Genomic DNA, 21,066 nt, shown 5'->3' with positions numbered 1-21,066 from the left:
ACTTCACAATATGATTCCTGATGGAAAATAAATTTTCTTGTAGCAACTTGTTAATTATTACTTAGGTGCAATTGTTGATGTATTTATAAATGAAACACTATAATTTCTAATAAACAGAGTTTTTTTGAGTAAATTGGTTGTATACTTCAGACATCATTTAAAATTTGTTTACATGCATATTGTATATGGTAGGTAATGATAAATTAGAGACAGATTTTAATAGTTATCGTTTTCCAGTCAGTACAGTATATAATTGTCATATATTCTTATTAAATTTTCTAATTAGAGCGATTGGCAGTGATTTTCATATATCTTCATCGTCTGCAATTGGGATGGTAGAATTATAATGTTCTCCTAATCGGTATAAATATCTATGGTATGTTAAAATTAATTGTGGGGCCTTAAATTGTTCACCTTGAACGGTTGGAGGTCCAGCAGCTTGAATAACTTTAATGGGACATGTTAGAATGTTTGACAAAGCTCTTAATTCAAGTTGTCCACCCCATAACTTAGTTGTAGCAACATCTCTGCAATAATTTTCAAACTGTTCTTCACTAACTACTTCAGATTCATCTAATTCGTTGCACATGAATGGTAGAAAGTCGTCTTTATTTTTTCTCATGAATTCTGCAGTCAACTTCCTTCAAAATGAAATATAGAATTGTTAATAAAATACAAGGTGGTCCAAAGCTATTTTTAATTATTCAAAAAATTGTTTCCTTTTTACAAAATTTGTAAATATTCATGTTAAAAATCATTATAGATAGAAAGAATAAATACAAGATCACCCTTATCACATATTTAAGCAAGCAATTTTTTAGAATGTATTCAAATAAATGAAATTTTGTAAACATAAGTTCATAAGTCCATTATTTCAAATGGCAATTGATTCTTATAGTTAAAAGATCCACTTACTATTGATCACTAAAAGAAAGATATCTTCCCAATATACACAATTTGATTACAATACAAAATTTCATACCTTAAATCATTAACAGATCTGGTAGGTCTACCAGTAACTTGTAGCTGATGATTAACAGCTAGATAGAGACAATTTCCATCTGCAGGAATATTGTGTAGTTTTAAATTCATAGGTTTGAGAGCTTGTTTAATTGCATTAATTTCCAAATGTCTTGGCCCCTCTTTATTTTTTTCAGCTTGTTCCAGAATTCGTTTCTCTCTTTCTTTTGCTTCAAATTCTTTTTTGTTCCTCCGTTTTTGAGCTCTAGATACACGAGTATTATTAGCTACAGTATCCACTTCTTGATCTTCAACAATTTCGTTTTCTTCACCATTCTCTGTACTACTGTTTAAAGGTTCGGTAGAAAAGTTATTTTCACTAAGTTCTTTATTGTGCTTTTGGTCTAACTCTAATTCAAGTTTTGCTATTTCTTCAGTAATTTCCTTTTTCTTTTTTTTATCGCCTTTTGGAATACTCTTTTTTAATGACTGTATTTTAGCCTGTAGTTCTTTTTTTTCTAATTTATGTTTTTTTAATAATTCTTCTTCAGTAATAATATCTCCAGAATCCATTGCGCTTTTATTTGATATAGTATAATATAAACAAATTAATAATTTGTATTTTTTTGCATTGACGGTAAACTTGGATAAATTTAATTTGAGGTTAAAAAAATATTAACATTACAATGTTGCCAAAAGATAATTCAGATATACCATTTGTTTAAAGAAAGCCTACGATTAGAATGTATTTGATATTAAGCTAATTATAAAAGTAAATGTTATTTTATAAGAATCTGTAGCATGGATACTTTTCTGGACATAATTAAAAATTATCAAATTAATTTTGACTTCGCAAAGATATGCCTGTTACGTTATATGGAGCTGAACCTTAGAACATGGTACGTTCTAAGAGTTGAACCCACGTGAAAATGTCAAGTGTCGAATGTATAATGTCATTTTTAGGTTACTAAACAGTACTTAAAGTTCATTTTTAAGGTCAAAGTCCTATTTTAGATAGAATTGTCAACTTTGTACTGGGATCTGACGGTTTCAGTTTCACAAAGTTTAGTGGAATTACCTTACGATGTCTACCATTCGGTTTTTGGGAGCCCTTTCTAGGTCATCTAAACATTTTCAGTTTTATAGTATTTGTAAGTAGTCCCGAAATCAGTGTAGTTATTCTGTTACCATCGGCTACAAATATGTTATTCCTTATAACAACTTATAATACAACAGATATATTTTTGTAGACCAAAAAAGATGTATGTCTTCAGCGGAACTTAAACATTTTAAACTAAAGGTGGTTGATAATGTAGGTGTGATAACAATAGATTCTCCCGGAGTTAAAGTAAGTGATTTTTTGCCTTTTTTAATTGTATTATTCACTCATGACCTTAAAACAGTGTCAGTTTTGTATTATTAGTAATCTTGTTGTCCATGAATTTCCAAATTTGGAAATGGCAGATGTCAGTTTTCTTTCACATTAGTTTTGAAAAACACATTTAATATGAATGTTCTTAGTGTTGGATGTACAATAAATATAAAAAGAAGTGATGGACGAGTTCAAAGAGCTGTAGTATCATCTATAGATTATGAGCTAAATTGTGTTAAAGTTGAATGGTTTGAAAATGGGGAGACTAAAGGCAAGGAAGTTCATTTTGCACATATAACACCGCTTAACTGTGATTATCAGGTTATTAAACTTGCTCCAAAAAAAGAAAATTACAGTTCAGATGGTTGTAAAATATTCGATGATAGTTTGATAAACAAAAATAAAAGAAGACTTTCAGCATCAAGTAAAGATTACAGAGCTCATTCTGCAAAACCTAGATTAACACAAGATGATATTACTCTGAATTCCACTGAAACTAGTGAGATAGTTGTAGATGGCAGAAGAATCCCAAATAACAAAACCACACATTCGGCAATAGAATATAATGGTAAATTAAAAGAATGTTCAACTTTAAAAAAGTTGAGCAAACTAGAAAAAGATCGTATAGAACGAAGAAAGAAACATGCTGAAGTGAAGGCAGAAAAAGAAGAAATTGTTAAGAAGAATCAAAATAATCCTCACTGGGAACTTTCAAATATGATAGCTGCTTATCAAAAACAAATTGAGTTTAAACCACTTTCTACTAAAGATGATTATATTGAAGAACATTTAATAACAGTAGCAGTTAGAAAGAGACCATTAAATAATATGGATTTGTTCAAAAAAGAAATTGATATTGTAACTATTCCCAGCAAAAATCAACTTATAGTGCATGAACCTAAATACAAAGTGGATTTAACAAAATATCTCGAGAATCACACGTTTACATTTGATTATACATTTAATGAAAATTGTACCAATTTTATGGTTTACAAATATACAGCACAGCCGTTAGTGAAAACTGTATTTGAAGGAGGTTTTGCAACATGTTTTGCATATGGCCAAACTGGCTCTGGCAAGACTTATACAATGAGTGGCAATGTCAATGATGCCAAAGAAAAAGGTATTTATGCATTAACTGCTGCAGATATTTTTAATGAAATTCGTTCACCAAAATATCGAAACTTAGCTCTAACAGTGTCTTGTAGCTTTTTTGAAATATATGTGAAAAAAGTATCTGATTTATTGAACAACAAAAAACCATTGAAGATACTTGAAGATGGTAAACAACAAGTTCAAATAGTAGGCTTAACCGAACGGAATGTATCTTCCGTTTCAGATGTATTGCAATTAATAAACATAGGTAATGAAGAAAGGGCTTCAGGACAAACATCAGCAAATGCCAATTCCTCAAGATCACATGCAATATTCCAGATTTATTTAAGAAGCAATACCAATATGAAGAAAATTCATGGCAAGTTTTCTTTGATAGATTTAGCAGGAAATGAACGAGGTGCAGATACATTTTCATCTTCTAAACTCACAAGATTAGAGGGTTCCGAAATAAATCAATCTCTACTTTCTCTAAAAGAATGTATTCGAGCATTGGGAAGAAAGGGATCACATTTACCATTTAGAGCATCCAAATTAACTCAAGTGTTGAGGGATTCTTTTGTTGGGATCAATTCAAAAACTTGCATGATTGCAATGGTTTCTCCTGGTGTCAGTTCATGTGAAAATACATTGAATACTTTACGATATGCAGATCGAGTCAAAGAACTAGGAGGAGGAGGAGATACATTAACAATGACCACAGAAGGAACTGATCATAATTCAAATAGTTGTTATAACCTGGAGAATAATAACAATGTGCCAAGTGTTGTAAGCATCCCTGGTAAAATTAAATTGGAAAATAAGATAATTAATCTTCGTAAGGAAGTTATTCAGAAACTTCATAAATGCGTAGAAAATACTGTAGAGATAATACATTCTTCAGGTGAGGATACCAAAAATTACAATCAAATTTGGAACAATCTTATTGATGATGTTGTGTCATGTTTAACAAAAGCCAAGATGTAATTATATACATTAAATTTATTTTATTTACAAAATATTTTATTTACTTACATTGAAACGCTTTTAAATTGAATAAAACCATTTATAAATAACAGGAAAAAATCAACAATGCATGTTTATTTATTATGTATAACTAGTTTTCATTTTTATATAATATAAAATTGTAAAATTCAACACTATAAATTAAAATAAATTCTCAAAATTAATAAGTACCTAATATTTCTTATTAATTATAGAATGGATGTAATAAATATTAAACAATTCCCCTGGTTTTTTGGAATATCCTTATCCTACTTTTCCAAATTTTCAGAATGTACATGTCAATATAGAGAAATAGAAATAAATCTATATTAAATTCCAATAATTATTCTCAAGTACTATTAGCATATATCACAATTTATTTCCTTATGGTGAATAATTACCATTGAAGTTTGAATGCCAATGGTCCAACCATATTTCATAGGTGCTAGTTCATCCTCTAATGTTTAGAGCTAAGCCACCCGATCAATTTTTTTTTATTATAAAAATAAAAGGGCAAATGTAGATCTTATTATATGATACAGTGTATCTTCATTATTTGATAAAAGTGAACCATTTTGTAATGATGTCTGTAAATTCTATTTTTATATATTATGTTGAATTATTCAAATTGTACACATTACCATAATTGTTTTTTGTGATTCATATTTTCATAGGATTAGATTAGATCTAGACAAGGTCAGATTCATAGGTACTACCTATTGGGGAAAGACAACTTCAACATGTTGAAAAATCAATGGAGGCGTCATTGAAATATGTTTCGGAGGTTTATATAAAAGTTTTTATAAAAGGTGTGTCAAGAAACAACTTATTTTAAATATTATTTCTATTTTTAAATGTCTTTGATCTTAAAAAAATTATAGACTTATTATATTATATCATTCTTCCTCTATTGATTTTAATTTTATCAAAAACTCCATTGATTTAACAAATTAAAAACCAATATTTCACTGGTATTAAATGGAATGTTTTATACAACAGATATATAAGTACATGATAAAGTACCGAAATCATACAACAATGTTATGACCTTAATGATTTTATTTACAATAAAGATGCAACAATTAAAAATAAATTTATAGTGTAAATTTAACATTTAAAATTACAATCTGTAGGATAGTCTACATAGATGATATGCAAAAAACGATTGAATTAGTATTTACGACTTCCTGTTACTTTTCCCTATACCGTTCCCGTTAGTCCTCACCAAACTAAGGTAACCTTAAACAATTATATATAACGAACTGTTACTAACTGAGAAATATTTTTTAAGGTAAATTCGTTCAATGAAGAAGTAATGAATGAAATAAAAATTTTGTTTCCTAAGATTCAAAGTGATCCACAAATTCAAGCATGTGTTATAATTTCTGGTAAACCAGGATGTTTTATCGCCGGAGCTGATATAAACATGTTGGAATCTTGGAATAGTGTGGACGAAAGTATAAAAAAAGTTACGGAGGGCCAGAAAGCGTTACAAGAAGTTGAAGATAGCCAAAAACCTTTTGTGTCAGCTATTCAGGGTTCTTGTTTTGGTCTTGGGACTGAATTAGCATTAGCTACACATTACAGAATTGCAGTCAAAGATAGAAAGACTGCTTTGGGATTACCAGAAGTGATGTTGGGTGTTCTTCCTGGTAAGACAGAGTTTATTCTCAATAAATTTTCTTTTACCTTACTTTACAATATTTGATAACAGTTTTTTATGAGCCAGCATAGATATTTCTGCATTAATTGTATACTAGATTTCTGCTTTACCTACATAATCATTAAAGTATTTAGCAGTATATAGGAAGTACTCCCTTATGAGTATGTTCCAGGTTTTTGTTAAGTTTAGTTTATATCTTCAGCCATAACTATTACAAAAAGTAGTTTAATGAACAGAAAGCACTGGAAACTACATTTTCACATTAAAATATTTAAAAATATTCCCTTAAGAACTAATCTAACTGAGCTAAATCTGGAAATCAGACAGGCCCAAAAAAAGTAGAATCTCACTTTTCAGGATGTGGTGGTACTCAAAGGCTACCTAGGTTGATCTCGTACCCAAGTGCCATGGATCTCATATTAACTGGAAAAAGTTTACGTGCTGATAAAGCGAAAAAAATGGGCGTGGTAGATCTTTTGGTAGATCCCTTAGGTCCAGGTCTAGAATCGGCCGAAGTAAATACGTTAAAATACCTTGAAAAAATTGCCGTAGCAACTGCCAAAGATTTAGCTTCTGGTAAACTGAAACCCAAACGAGAAAAGAATTTAACAGATAAAGTATTGAACTACGCATTACAATTTAATTTTGTGAAAGATTTCATTTTTAATAAAGCTAAAAAGCAAGTCATGAAGATGTCTCAAGGACTATATCCTGCACCTTTAAGGGTAAGTTTGAAACAGTTCATTTTGTCTAGTACTTTATATAATAATTCTTTATAGATTCTAGAAGTTCTTCGCACAAGTTTAGATAAAGGTCATACTGTAGGCTTTAAGGAAGAAGCTAGGGCTTTTGGCGAGTTAGCTGTAACACCACAATGTAAAGGATTAATTAGTTTGTTCAAAGGACAAACTCAATGTAAAAAAAATCGTTTTGGTAAACCAAGTAAACAAGTTGAAACTGTAGCTGTATTGGGTGCCGGTTTGATGGGTGCTGGTATAGCTCATGTTAGCATAGACAAAGGCTATAAAGTCATATTGAAAGATACTACTTCTGCTGGTCTGTCTAGAGGTGTTGGTCAGGTTTATGCCGGTCTTGATGGTGCTGTTAAGAGGAAGAAAATATCTGGGTAAGTTTATCGATAATGCACATAAAGATTATGTAATGTTTTGAGACATTTTTCATTATTTGAACTTTATCGTTAACCTTAACGGTGTTTTGGTAGTAATATTTTCATTTTTTTTAGTTTGGAGAGAGACAAATATATGTCTAACTTAAATTCTACTTTGAATTATGACGCTTTCAAAAAAGCAGACATTGTAATTGAAGCAGTATTTGAAGATCTGAATATTAAACACAAAGTTCTGAAAGAAGTGGAAGCTGTTGTTAAACCAGATTGTATATTTGCTTCAAACACTAGCGCCTTACCCATTAATAAGATTGCTGCTGCTTCTAAGAGACCAGAAAATGTAATAGGTGAGTGTTTTTTTTTTCGATATTCGGAAAGCCACAGATCCATATTTTATATATTTTTAGGTATGCATTACTTTTCCCCAGTTGACAAAATGCAACTATTGGAAATTATAACGACAGATAAAACTAGCAAAGAGGCTACCGCCATTGCTGTAGATGTGGGTTTAAAACAAGGAAAAGTAGTAATAATTGTTGGGGATGGTCCTGGTTTTTACACAACCAGAATTTTATCAGCCATGATGGCCGAGAGTATAAGACTGCTACAAGAAGGAGTTGATCCTAAAGACTTAGATTCGCTGACTAGAAAATTCGGTTTTCCTGTTGGTGCCGCTACCTTAGCAGATGAAGTCGGACTGGATGTAGCGGCACATATTAGTCCTACTTTAGCAAAGGTACGTACACGTAAAACACACGAATAAGTCTAAATACATGTCATTAGTATGTTAGTTAGTAGGGAATAATTTTAGGCATTTGGTGAGAGGTTTTCTGGAGGAGATTTAGGTGTTTTGAGAGATATCGTCCAAGCAGGATTCTTAGGTCGTAAATCCGGAAAGGGAATTTACGTTTATGAAAAAGGAAGCAAAAATCGAGACGTTAATTTCGAAGCTTTAGAGGTACTGAAGAAATATTCAATTCAGCCGAAAGGTGATTTTGAAGACGAAGATAAGACTTTGAGGATGGTATCAAGGTTAGTTAACATATAGAATAAATAAATATACCTGCATACCACATGTGTTGGAATAAAACAGGTTATAATATGTGAATGAAATGTTCGCAAATATAGATTTGTAATAGATGTAATGCTGAATCAGTAAAATTGACTTAGCCAATGATTAATCATTGCTGCCCAAGTCAGGCATGTGTAAGTGATTGTAAAATTTCAATAAGGCAAAGAAAAGAGATTTCTGTTTATTATTTTCTCATCATATCAGGTGAGTTTCGGTCAACCTAGTCACTTAGGGCTGTTTCACTACGCTAGCAAGCCACGTCTCCTGACACGGTTATGGCTTTGTTCAATGAACTTTGTAATTATGAGTTTTTCAACTATTCTAGAATGACCAAAGTATCATTTTTTGAATGACTGGTGCATCAAATGTTAAACAGTGCACTTCCACAGCGTGGTGTAGCCATGGCTTGGATGGCTAGTCATCCTATAGTTGAGAACAGACTTTGATTCAGTGTAAACTGTTATACTTTAGGACGTGGCAGGCCACCATAGTGTAACAGGTCCCTTAGGTAATCATTCACTAGCATTACAGAGCTTGCCACACAGTGTATGAAAAATTTGTTATTCTATTAAAATATTTCTTATTTTTCAAATCTCTGAATTATGTCGTTAAATTGAAAAAACTAGAAGGTTGTTAGAATATCCAGACATTTTTTATTGCCTGAATTTGACCTAAGGAAAAAGTTTGATTTGAATTTAGCTTACTTAATTCTTGTCTTAAACTTATTTTAATAAAATATTAATGAAAAAGTGGTTTGGTAAAAAATTATATCTCAAGAAAATTTAAATACCAATTAATGAGTAATGATATAAATTCAGTCACTAGTTTGGTACTTCATGCTAAAAGGATTTCACATAAAACGGATACATTTTTTGTATTTTGTTGTTTTCGAAGAAGAAGAAGTTTTTAAAAGAATTTTTTACTAAAACTAAAAGTGTTTCTTCACAGCCGCAGTGTATAAAAATTTCATAAATTATTAGAAGTTCAATTTGATTTTGTCGCTCTATATGTTGTTACATCAGAAAAATTATCAAGTAGAATAAAAAAAGAACCTGTTTATTCAAATTCAGCTAAATGAAATACAAAAATTCTATAGAGTTTATTTGGCGTGGAAGATATTATATTTGGTTAGATTTTTAATTGAGATTCTTTTGCAGATTTGTAAACGAAGCTGTCCTATGTTTAGAAGAAAAAATTCTAGCAAATCCATTGGAAGGAGACATTGGTGCAGTATTCGGTTTGGGATTCCCACCATTCTCTGGAGGTCCATTCAGATGGGTAGATCAATACGGAGCCGCTAAATTAGTATCGAAAATGGAAAAATATCAACATTCCTATGGTTTACCTTTCCAACCCGCTCAAACTCTCATCGATATGGCCAAAGATCCCAGCAAAAAGTTCCATCCTAAGTAAAAATTTAATACTACTGGATTGTGCCTTCTTTTTTCCATTAACTATCCTATATGTATTTTTTTACAAGCTTCGTTAATAAGTAGCATTTGTTATATACTAGGGATAAATTTTTATAAGTCTGTATATCCTAAGAAATATATTTTAATACTGTTTAAATGAGTTTTATTTACAACCTTTTCAATAATTACTTGTAAGTATACGATAAGCCGAGTTTAATAATCACATAAATACACTTAGGTTCATATTTTGCATTTAGCAGTATTAACATCCAGTAAACCAAAGAGATACTGAACACATTGTTCCTCGACCAAAAGTAAAAATAATGAGGTATACAAGAGTTTTTTTTAAACTTTAATCGATGAGAATTAATAGAATAAAGCAAGAATAACATTATGAATTCAAATTTTACATAAAAGAGTAGTAGTGGAGCTCTTTACAATTCAATGAAATCATCTAGTTACTTCCTTGGAAAAAGTCCCTATTCTGTATACTAAACCTAAGTAAGGATCAACCACCAGTAAGTTTTTGCATACAGCTCTTTTGAATGTATCAGAAAACACAGTAATCATTCAGAAACAAACTGATTCTAAATGTACATACCATCATAGTAGGGATTTCAACTCAGTTAATTTCCATATTACCTCATTGTAAAGAATATGGGAACTTTAGATCTAGGAGCAATAGATCTCAAAAATAATAGAAAATCGATTAAATTCCATTATTCAAAAGTTATTTCCTTTCCAACCAACTAACAGCAAAAGCAACATATATTAAAATATAATAAGAAAGTTAATCTATGGCTACTGGAAGAAGTGAAATCGATATGAGACTATACTCAATTTGCTCCAAAATGTAAATGACTATTGTACCTAAAACTTATTATTTATTACCAATATCGCAATACCTATTGCGATAATTATTGTTTCTGCTGTGTTTTGCAACACAAAATTACCTTAATTATAGGTTAGAAACTGTTTAACTAAAGATTAAATCAGTTCAAGCCCCCGGTTTTGAGGGTTTAATTTAATCATAGTTTTAAGACTTTGGTTTAACACACGGTGCAATTCACAAAACAGAATTAAGCCAGTGTTAAAATTTAAACCATTGTTAACCTTATGGTGCAAGTGGCCATAGACAGTGTTGTGTCAGTTTTGGTGTAGTGGTAGTGTAAAAAATGTGTTTAGCTGAATGGTCGCATTCAGCGGACGCAACAGTTGTGCAACTATTGTACAACAGAATTGTTCGGCGAGACATATACTACGAACTATGGAGGGTAGAGGTACTTCTACCTAACTACAAACTCAACACGTTCTGGAGCGAACGCCATGTTCCGTAGCGCTTTTAATTTATGCTGATCATAAAAGAATTCACAAAAATATCTATGTCTAATCCATAGATATATTATGTGTTACTATATCTATGATATAATGAATTCAGGCAACACACATTACAAATTATTTAATCAATTTATGCAACAGACATTACATAATTTGAACTTGCCTAGAACTTTATCAAGATTTAACAGAGCTGTAGCCATTTGATAATTACATGTTAACGTAATTTTTTTCATTAAATTAGCTGGAATTATATTTATATGACAAATATTTTGACATTGAAAGCCTTTGTTATTATTCAACAAATCATGTTTTTTGCAGTTTTAAGCACAATTTTTCAAAACATATTTGTTCCAGAAAATAATTTTAAAAACGATTTCAATAACAAATTCTCCACCTTTTTGATATTTTGCTTAGCGGACTCCATTTTGATTTGGATTTTGAGGTATTTAAACATCTCAAATCCTTTTGATACTGATGATTCTCATTATAAAGGCTGCATCCACAATAATGAATATTTTTTGCACAAATACATACTTTTTAAGCTTGACTTCAAGCCTTCCACATAATTGATATATATCATATGTTTAGGATTAGTTTTATTAAAATACCTTTGTTTTTCACTAAATTTAATTAATTTTTTTTTATTACGAATAAAATATTTCACAATATACGTATATGGTGAAGTTTTTTCATGTCTGATTGTCAGAACTGCTTTCAGGTTTTGCAGTCAAATCAAAACATTCTCAGGTTGTTATTATTAAGTACAGTTTTTAGTAAACAAAAATCAAAACATTCTGGATTTCTTTTTTGAGTCAGATAAGTTAGAGGTGTAGAATAATGAGAATTGTTGAAAATTTGTGCAGTTTTAATAGAACAAATCCATTAATCTAACGCCTAACTGTGTAGAATGCGAAGTTAATTTATTTAATTGATGTAATGACAGCAAATAAAGTTTAAACATTTATTTTTTTACGATGTATCCTTATTAATTCAGATTATAAATTAGTGGGAAAGAGACTTCATGTCAATTCAACCATTTTTTGAATTATTATCAGTTACAGCTTTGAAAGTTGGTTCAGTTTTTTCTGTTTCTACTTCATCTTCCATTTTGTTTCAAAATCTGGTATCTATATACAGATTTGGCATTGTATTGTTTTTTTTTTAAATCAACATTTTCTGTTCACCTCTAAATTTGGCTTGTGTTTTGCAAAAATTAATTACGTTTATTTATAATATATGTTTATGGAATTTGAACTTTTATCATTGAACTTCGAACGAAATCGAAATTTCTTTCGTGGGAATATTTACTTCCCGAAATTGTTTACTTTTTCATATAGTCGTTATTCTGATCAGCTCTCGAGTTTGTGATTTAATTCCCGCAATACCCGCTACTGCCGTCCAACTAGGCTACGGCGACGCAAGCGTCGTGGTGTTTAAGAGGCGTCACGACGTCCGCTCAGCTGGTCCCCGGGAGTCAGTACGGCCGCGTCGACCAATCGGTTATTGCGAAATGACGAAAATATCGTCACCAACGAGCTGATAGACAACCTCTCGAAAGTTTAAAAAAATAGCTTTTAAAAAATATAAAAAAAAAATAATAAAAATCGAAAAACACATTGAAACGAGACGATGATTTTGTTCGCGAAGCCTAACACTGTAGTGCTGTGAAATGCAAACGCAACCCGCTGAAAATGGGGCCACTTCCACGGGGGCCACGGGCACGGCGACCACTAGGAGTCACGTGAACGGTGGCAGATTTGATTTCGATGACGGTGGGACGTATTGCGGGGGATGGGAGGAGGGTAAAGCCCACGGACATGGGGTATGCACTGGACCTAAAGGACAAGGAGCTTATTCTGGATCTTGGCATTATGGATTCGAGGTATCGGGAGTCTATACTTGGCCGAGGTAATTTTATATCGTTTTATATATTATGCCAGCTTAAGTAGACATGTTTTCTTTTCAAATAATATTGTATCAGCGAACGATTCGAAAAATTCACATGTGGCAATCTGAGCGTCTGGATTTGTAGGTCAAGTTAAGTTGTGAAACATTAGCAGTTTTGGCCAGCATTTCTTTTTTTAAAACAATACTGCCAAGAATGATGGTTTAAGATAAATTAGAAACGGCAATAAAATTCGAACGTTACAACATAATCTAGTCGAACGTATAAATTGAAATTTTTGATTATCGGAATGTGAAACAAGTGGATTATGTAGGTACGTCAAGGTCTGTCATGTCACTGACATTTCGATGTACAAATAATATTGTGAATACAGTTTTATATCGGTATTGGAATTAGATTTGATTAGATTCTTAAATATTAATTAATCGCCCCTAAGTTTATTGCGCAAATTTTTATTATATCTAATGAAATTATGAAAACAAAACCTTTTTTCAATAATTAAGAAAAAATTTACAAAAAAAGAGAAGTTTTCCTATAAATATTGTGGTTGCTCGATGTCTATATCTAACTCCAGTTGCAACTGAATGTCTAGCTTCTTTCTAACGAATTTCGTGGTTAGAAATACATATCAATTTCAGGATCACATAGATTATGTTGTGGGATAGGTATTTGAATAGTATTCTAAATTAATACACTGTTTTTGAGAGTTATGAGGCGCTCAGTTAAAACTTCTTCAACTACTTAACAACAACTTGAATAGTAAACTCTTTCTTTGGATAATTCTTAAAATTATTACAATAAAACACTTCTGATGTCTGTAGTCTTAAACATATTAGGTTAATACTGAGGTTTTCAGATATGTTCGGCTCAAAAAGAAAGAAGTTAGATGAGAAAATGAAAATATATTTGCATACCTAGAAATTGTCCCACTGTAAACTTTTGACAAAAACTTTTTCTAGAATTAACACAAAATTTACAAAAAAAGAAAAGTTTTAGGTTGTAGGATAGGTATTTGAATAGTATTCTAAATTAATACACTGTTTTTGAGAGTTATGAGGCGCTCAGTTAAAACTTCTTCAACTACTTAACAACAACTTGAATAGTAAACTCTTTCTTTGGATAATTCTTAAAATTATTACAATAAACACCTCTGATGTATGTAGTCTTAAACATATTAGGTTAATACTGAGGTTTTTAGATATGTTCGGCTCAAAAAGAAAGAAGTTAGATGGGAAAATGAAAATATATTTGCATACCTAGAAATTGTCCCACTGTAAACTTTTGACAAAAACTTTTTCTAGAATTAACACAAAATTTACAAAAAAAGAAAAGTTTTAGGTTGTAGGATAGGTATTTGAATAGTATTCTAAATTAATACACTGTTTTTGAGAGTTATGAGGCGCTCAGTTAAAACTTCTTCAACTACTTAACAACAACTTGAATAGTAAACTCTTTCTTTGGATAATTCTTAAAATTATTACAATAAACACCTCTGATGTATGTAGTCTTAAACATATTAGGTTAATACTGAGGTTTTTAGATATGTTCGGCTCAAAAAGAAAGAAGTTAGATGGGAAAATGAAAATATATTTGCATACCTAGAAATTGTCCCACTGTAAACTTTTGACAAAAACTTTTTCTAGAATTAACACAAAATTTACAAAAAAAGAAAAGTTTTAGGTTGTAGGATAGGTATTTGAATAGTATTCTAAATTAATACACTGTTTTTGAGAGTTATGAGGCGCTCAGTTAAAACTTCTTCAACTACTTAACAACAGCTTGAATAGTAAACTCTTTCTTTGGATAATTCTTAAAATTATTACAATAAACACCTCTGATGTATGTAGTCTTAAACATATTAGGTTAATACTGAGGTTTTTAGATATGTTCGGCTCAAAAAGAAAGAAGTTAGATGGGAAAATGAAAATATAATTGCGTGAAAAATAAGGTCCCACTGTAAACTTTTGACTATATATATTTTTAAATAATTGATCAGATTAAAGAAAAAATATGCCGTTTGAAAGACAATTTAATATGTTTCAATGTTAGTATAAATTTATAAAAACTTATTTCGACTTCCCATGTTTAACATAGTGAAATTAATATATAATATAAATACATATAAATATTTTTTTTGTATTATTAACATAAATAGGGTTGCCTCTTGCCCTATAAACATATCTTATAAAATTATGCTTAGATCTAATCAAATTACCTATTGTTTTTTATAAATGTTGTATCGGATTTGTCATACATGTAGTCGACGATATATTTGTTAGTAGTTAAACCTCTTTTTCCGTGAACTCCCCTACGAATTAACACAGGTACGTGCCCCTTTAGAAATTGCGCCTCAGAACATGCAGGAACCACCTCCAAAAGAACTCCGCTCTTCAAAGTAGCAATCTGCAACTCGTACTCTTGGTCTTCGGTTCACTTTCCTTCTTTGGTTGCTACCATGGAGACATATTCTGGTCTTATCTTAGAACAGAACAAATCTCCATTGTCTTAACATCCAATTCAAATAAATAATTTATGAAAATATTACAATAATAGACAAGGCAAAGATTGTGAATGTATTTAAACCAGAATTTCTTAGGTGTAGTTGAAACATATGCCTCATAAACACCAACATATATCCAACTACAATCTGGCGCTACGATTTCAATGGTGTAACGCTTATATGCAAATCTTCTCAACCCTATTTCTTCAATTCCTCTTCGTATTTCGCCAAATATAATATTGAAATTTCGTCTTTCTTGACCTCGCTTTCGACACTTTGTATACTTTAGAGTTTTTTTAGAAATTAGAAGAATGAGAATGATTCGGAAAACACAAAAGAAATAGTGTAAACAGTCTCACAAATCAGTAGCTTCTGTGGGAGGATCACAAACTACAATAATAATAACTTCTGCTAACGCCGTACCATTTTGTATTTTGGGAACAAGGGGATAAATCGGGGAAATAAGGCGGGTTGTCTGTCACGGTGACTGAGCTTCGGGGCAAAAACTCAAGCACAATGAGCGACGTGTGAGCGAGCGCATTCTTGTAATGAAGGATCCCCAGGTGCCAAATCGGGTCTCATTTGGACCACACGAACTCTGAGAAGTCTTTAACGTAAAAATTAATGAAATAAATAAAACAATCAATTTGTCTTTACATTAGACATTGATTTTCGTCACTTTTTAAGATGTTGACAAAGCAATTCTATAAAAGGGAAATGGTTGGATGGAGCACAAATATTAAAACATTTAATTGTTAAATAAACTTCTAAAATTCATTATGAAGATTGAAAAAAGTAGTTAAATAACAGGAGATGATGAAATATGATTCTATTCAAACATTTATTATCATAATAGGACGATTATATAAAAAAATGTGTATGAAAATTGAGTTAAAAGTAAATTTTACTTTATTCGTGACATTGATCCACTAGTAAATAAAATAAAATAGTAACGAGACGCAAAAAAATTAAAATTTTATATTGTCAAATGGGTTAAAAAAGTTACGTTCTACTGATAATTGGAAAAAAATATTTAGTTTATTTGCAACGCTGAAAGTTTTATACAAGATTCAGTTGAATATTGCACACATGAGAATAACTCCGAAACATATGAAGCTTATTACGAAGTAATGCTTCCTTGTAACAAGTTACGAAACCTTCGGGAATCGTTGTCTGGTGTGTATTTCATACAAATCATATTAAGAGCACTCGCTCTCTTACTCTAAGGATATAACACCATCTGATACGTATGACTTATTCAATTATCTCTGGTGGAAGTTTTTACTCGTTTAGGGTATTTTTACATCATTAGAGTTCATTTTAATTATTTTTAAAACTTATCAATTTGAGAAATGAATGTACACTTAATCTTTAAGGGACAATGGAGAAATGAAAATGGAACTGATGAGATTTGTCGTCATATTTAACCCAATTTCGGCTAATTTGTTCTATAAAATCATAATTTACATTCTCAAATAATTAATTAAAAATTTTTCAAGGGCTCAACAATAATTTTAACTTGAAAAAATACGAAAATATTTTATTTTGTGACGTAGTGTGGGTTAAACATGGCGGCCACTGTCATGTGACCGCACTATCTTTATCAAGCCACTGTATTTCCGGTGTATTTCTTATGCCATCTGTTAGAATTTAATCTAAATATGGCAGACTCATGTAAAGAAAACTGTTTTTGTCTTCGGGTAAATATGCAGACAAAAGAATTTTAAATGTTAATGTAAATGTTAATCAAATGTTATTATTCAGAAAGTGCTCCGTCTAATGGAATGATATTAATGGACATAATTTATACGGAAAATATGATAACTACGTCATTAAGTTGTTGCTAATCGTTTCTAGAATCTATTAGAATAAAAACAAAGATAATTGCTCATTGCCTATTTTGTAGAATTAGTTGATGTAATGATAGTTTGTGTTTTGTGGATAATAATCATCTTCTTCGTATAATTTAGCGAAGATATCTTCTTTCCTGATCAGATAGAGTACCGTCTCTGCTTCTGTTTCAGTTATTTGTGTCCCATCTTTTGGAATAGTGTACTTAAAATGGTTTACTCTAATCTTCTACCACGATCGTTGTTGTTTAGATGACTTACTTTCATAAGGTGGTGATGATGTGTGTGGTTTGCCTCTTACATTAAGAAAATTTCAGAATTTCGAGGTTATGTTTTTTAAATCATTGCGTGCTGTTCAATCCACAGATTCAGTTCGTTAACTTTTTTATTTTGGCTGACTTTATTTACAGAGATTTCCAAGCCTGTATTGTAGCTCAGTAATTTTTTTAAAAACCTCAAATATTAGTTTCGTCGTACAAGTTTCGTATCAAATAAGTTTGTTCTGTTCTTTACTAGACCAATCACTAAACTTTTACTAAATCCTTGTAAACGAAGTGGTTGTCTAAGAATATAATCGTCCATAGTCGTGTGAGATCGTTTTGAAGTTAGCCTTCTCCTATGGGAAAAAACAATATTCATTTTCTGTCTCGTTCGAGACACTTTATCTATGCGCATGCTTGAGAATGCGCAGAACCGAGCTGGAACCTCGGAGGATAGAGAAATCGTTGCCATTCTGTCTTCCTTAGTTGGAACCGCTTCCACTTATAGAAACTGTCCATATATATTACACTACATATAAGGTTTTGCCTCTTTTTAGGTCAAAGTAGCAATCCGTGTATATTTAGGGTCTAAGCATCAATACAACTGATGTAGATACCATTGAAAGTTACGTCAAGAAATTTAGAGTGGATTAATCTGATTAAATTTGCTTCGGGATCAAATATTGATCTTGGAATTTCAAATATTAAGTAAATTTTTGTGTTTGTAAAATTTTATCAGATTGTAGTACACCCGTAAAAACATTACAAATTCAAGTAGATATTGGACTTATTCGTACAAAAATAAGTAGGCAACACAATAAACAGTAAAGTAACGAGGTAGTCTAACCTTAAAATGATTGCTTGATTGCATGAGTTGATTACTTAGGATTATATAAATGAAAAATATGCCGAAACGTCAAACATATCCATTATTAGCAAAAAAATGAATTAATTTTTTTACTACAACTCGTATCTGACACTTTTGGTAATAACTGCTAAATGTGTCATTTTACTATAAATGGCTAAATTAAAGTACATCAATCCTATTTGCTCAATATATAACCATATTGTCGTATTATTCTTAACTAAAATTGCTAGTAATCTTCTGATAAACCCGTCACTGTACTATGCGAATTCATGAAAGGGAATTCATTAATACTGAGCAAACATTAACTCCTGATCTTAACTTAACTACCATTTATTTAAATTGTCTTCATTAACAAAGTGTCTAGGTTATAATAATGTTCTCAAATAATGTCAAATTATCTCTTGACAGATTATTAATCTAAGTGGATATTGAATATGCAAATAGGTCTAATATTATATTAATATCTACTGGATTTTATATCAATATTTACACAGAAAAATCAATTTATCGGTAATTCTAGGACCTCATTGTATTTCATACATTTTAATCCGTGTTGGATTACATTTATTTAAAGTTGGAAATGAACTAATTTGTTTTAAGCGTGTCTGATTAATTTTCAAATATTGTACAGATTCACATTACGTCACTTTGAGGTTAGATGAATCTAATAATTTACGAATAAACTTCGTAATAAGTAAATTTTACATAACTTATAGAGATTTATATTTCCTGAAAGTTATTAAACAGAAGGTAACTCGTAAACGTGAATTCTAAATGGAAACTATTCACTTGCAATCAAATTTATTAAAACGTTTAACTTACAACTTTGCTGACGCATTAATTCACATTTTGTTTAACAAACATCAAGAATGTTGTGATATATGGTTTACGTCTAATATTTTTTGAAACACGTATCCAAAAAATAGTGCGAAAGAAAATTAAACTCATAATCTTGTAAAGTTTTCTTTTCCCGTACTATAATTACTTACTTGTAGGCTTAGTTGCAGCATCTCTTGATTTATTTGTACGAGGATAGTTCAAGAAATACCTGGCCTGACCTAAAGATGGCGGTAATTGTTCGAAAAATATCACTGAAATATCTCGCCACTCCTGATGGGAACTATTTAAGATCTGTGAACCATAAATTAAGTTATACAATATATCGGATTACCTAGTTTCTGTCTTATATTAATGTGACTGTGAAGAATCATAAATCTACCTATTTCCTATTGTATTCGTTTTGTATTGTAGACTGACCATCTTCAATGTCTTCATAAGCGGTTCCACATGTCCCTTAGACACTTCCGTTATTTATTTTATTGATGTGACGTGGCAACCATAAATAGAGTTAATTATAGCTGTACGACCTGCAAAGACCAGCATCGCCAACCAAATAAGAAGATGAATCCAGAAATTTTTAAGAAAATCCGGTAGTGGATGATTGTCGACTGAAAGTCCCCGATCTAGTAGACATAGTAGGCATTTCAAAAAATGCGAAACATCGTTTATCAACTGAAAATTTGGACAGGAAAAAGCTGTGCGCAAAATGGGAGCCGCGTTTGTTTACATGGGAAAAACAATGGTTGTGGAGATGTTTTCATAGAGTTTTGGTCGAATTTTTGGGCCGTTCCATAACCATCGTTGAAACTTGGGTCCATCACTTCACATCCAAAACAAAAGAAAAATCAAAACAATGGACTAAAAAGGGAGAATCGGATCCAAAGAAGGTTCCATGTGCAGTCAAGGTCATAGCGTCGTTCTTTTGTAATTCGCGTGGGATAATTTTCATTGACTATGGTTGGAAAAGAGAAAACTATCAACGGCGAGTGTTATGTAGACGTATTACAATGTTTGAGCGAATAAATCAAGCAAAAACGGCCGCATTTGGCTAAGAAGAGAATGTTGTTTCATCAGGACAATGCACCAGCTCACACATCCGTCATTGAAATGGCCAAAATTATTGTATTGCTACTTTATACACCCTATTCGCAAGATTTAGCCCCCTAGGATTATTTTCTGTTCCCAAAATTCAAAAATAGCTCGGTGGTCAAAGATTTTTCAACAATGAAGAGGTTATGTCGGCAGTTAATTGTTATTTTGAGGTGCTAAAAAGGGTATCGAACTTATCGGAAATCGCTGGGAATAGTGTATGAATCAAAAAGGGGGCTACGTTGGAAAATAAATATATTTTCTTCCAAAATTTTTGTGTTTTCTTTGTTGTACCAGATACTTATGGAACCATCCTCGTATATTATTTAAAATGAGTTCATCGCGTTGAAAATCGAAAATTTGCATTTCAACAAAATCAAGTATATGCTCTTGTTAGATGACAATGAACGTAGGATGACGCGCTTCCTACAAAATTATGATTCCAATGAAAAAGTTGGCAACGTTGAATCGAAAATTTAACTAACATCCCAGGCGGTATTTGATTTTGCCAGTGTTAACTATTTTTAAATTTTCGTACTCTCAGAGCATTGTTTCGTAATGCTAATAAAAAATAGTTCAGTTGTTGCGATACGTATTTTTACGAATTATGTCTTGGAAGTACAAAATATCCGACCCACAACACAGTTTTTGGAAAAAAATGAATGTTAATCTTTAACGTACTTTTATACATATTGTCCTGAGTTTCCCTAGTT

General features: G+C 31.2%; 3 protein-coding genes across 3 annotated transcripts; 2 read left to right on the top strand and 1 right to left on the bottom strand.

Moving 5' to 3' along the window:
* Nucleotides 1-103: 103 nt before the first annotated feature.
* Nucleotides 104-1,631, bottom strand: LOC130900169 (deubiquitinase OTUD6B). The gene is made up of 2 exons (XM_057810572.1): nucleotides 983-1,631; nucleotides 104-641 (listed from the first exon to the last, which is right to left on the bottom strand). The coding sequence occupies exons 1-2, from the start codon at nucleotides 1,531-1,533 to the stop codon at nucleotides 305-307; spliced, it is 888 nt and encodes a 295-aa protein (XP_057666555.1). The 5' UTR covers nucleotides 1,534-1,631; the 3' UTR covers nucleotides 104-304.
* A 244-nt stretch (nucleotides 1,632-1,875) lies between these two features.
* Nucleotides 1,876-9,859, top strand: LOC130900166 (trifunctional enzyme subunit alpha, mitochondrial). Its single transcript, XM_057810570.1, has 9 exons — nucleotides 1,876-2,111; nucleotides 2,211-2,308; nucleotides 5,721-6,081; nucleotides 6,450-6,817; nucleotides 6,872-7,218; nucleotides 7,336-7,565; nucleotides 7,626-7,954; nucleotides 8,030-8,250; nucleotides 9,448-9,859. Exons 1-9 carry the CDS (start codon nucleotides 2,045-2,047, stop codon nucleotides 9,701-9,703), a joined length of 2,277 nt encoding a protein of 758 aa, XP_057666553.1. The 5' UTR covers nucleotides 1,876-2,044; the 3' UTR covers nucleotides 9,704-9,859.
* On the top strand, nucleotides 2,352-4,443 carry LOC130900167 (kinesin-like protein KIF2A). The gene has a single exon (XM_057810571.1). It carries the CDS (start codon nucleotides 2,468-2,470, stop codon nucleotides 4,409-4,411), a length of 1,944 nt encoding a protein of 647 aa, XP_057666554.1. The 5' UTR covers nucleotides 2,352-2,467; the 3' UTR covers nucleotides 4,412-4,443.
* Nucleotides 9,860-21,066: the final 11,207 nt, after the last annotated feature.

This window comes from Diorhabda carinulata, chromosome 12, assembly GCF_026250575.1.
Source record: "Diorhabda carinulata isolate Delta chromosome 12, icDioCari1.1, whole genome shotgun sequence".
In the NCBI taxonomy this organism is placed as follows: domain Eukaryota; kingdom Metazoa; phylum Arthropoda; class Insecta; order Coleoptera; family Chrysomelidae; genus Diorhabda; species Diorhabda carinulata.
Note: the sequence above shows the minus strand (reverse complement) of the source record. Positions and strands in the feature narration are given on the sequence as shown.

Excerpts from the sequence above, each read along its gene's own strand:
- LOC130900169 (XM_057810572.1), bottom strand. The coding sequence starts at position 1,533 with ATGGATTCTGGAGATATTATTACTGAAGAAGAATTATTAAAAAAACAT. Across the intron at positions 642-982 it reads AGATCTGTTAATGATTTAAG|GAAGTTGACTGCAGAATTCA; the intron begins GTATGAAATTTT and ends TTCATTTTGAAG.
- LOC130900166 (XM_057810570.1), top strand. The coding sequence starts at position 2,045 with ATGTCTACCATTCGGTTTTTGGGAGCCCTTTCTAGGTCATCTAAACAT. Across the intron at positions 2,112-2,210 it reads TTTTCAGTTTTATAGTATTT|ACCAAAAAAGATGTATGTCT; the intron begins GTAAGTAGTCCC and ends ATATTTTTGTAG. Across the intron at positions 6,818-6,871 it reads TATATCCTGCACCTTTAAGG|ATTCTAGAAGTTCTTCGCAC; the intron begins GTAAGTTTGAAA and ends AATTCTTTATAG.
- LOC130900167 (XM_057810571.1), top strand. The coding sequence starts at position 2,468 with ATGAATGTTCTTAGTGTTGGATGTACAATAAATATAAAAAGAAGTGAT.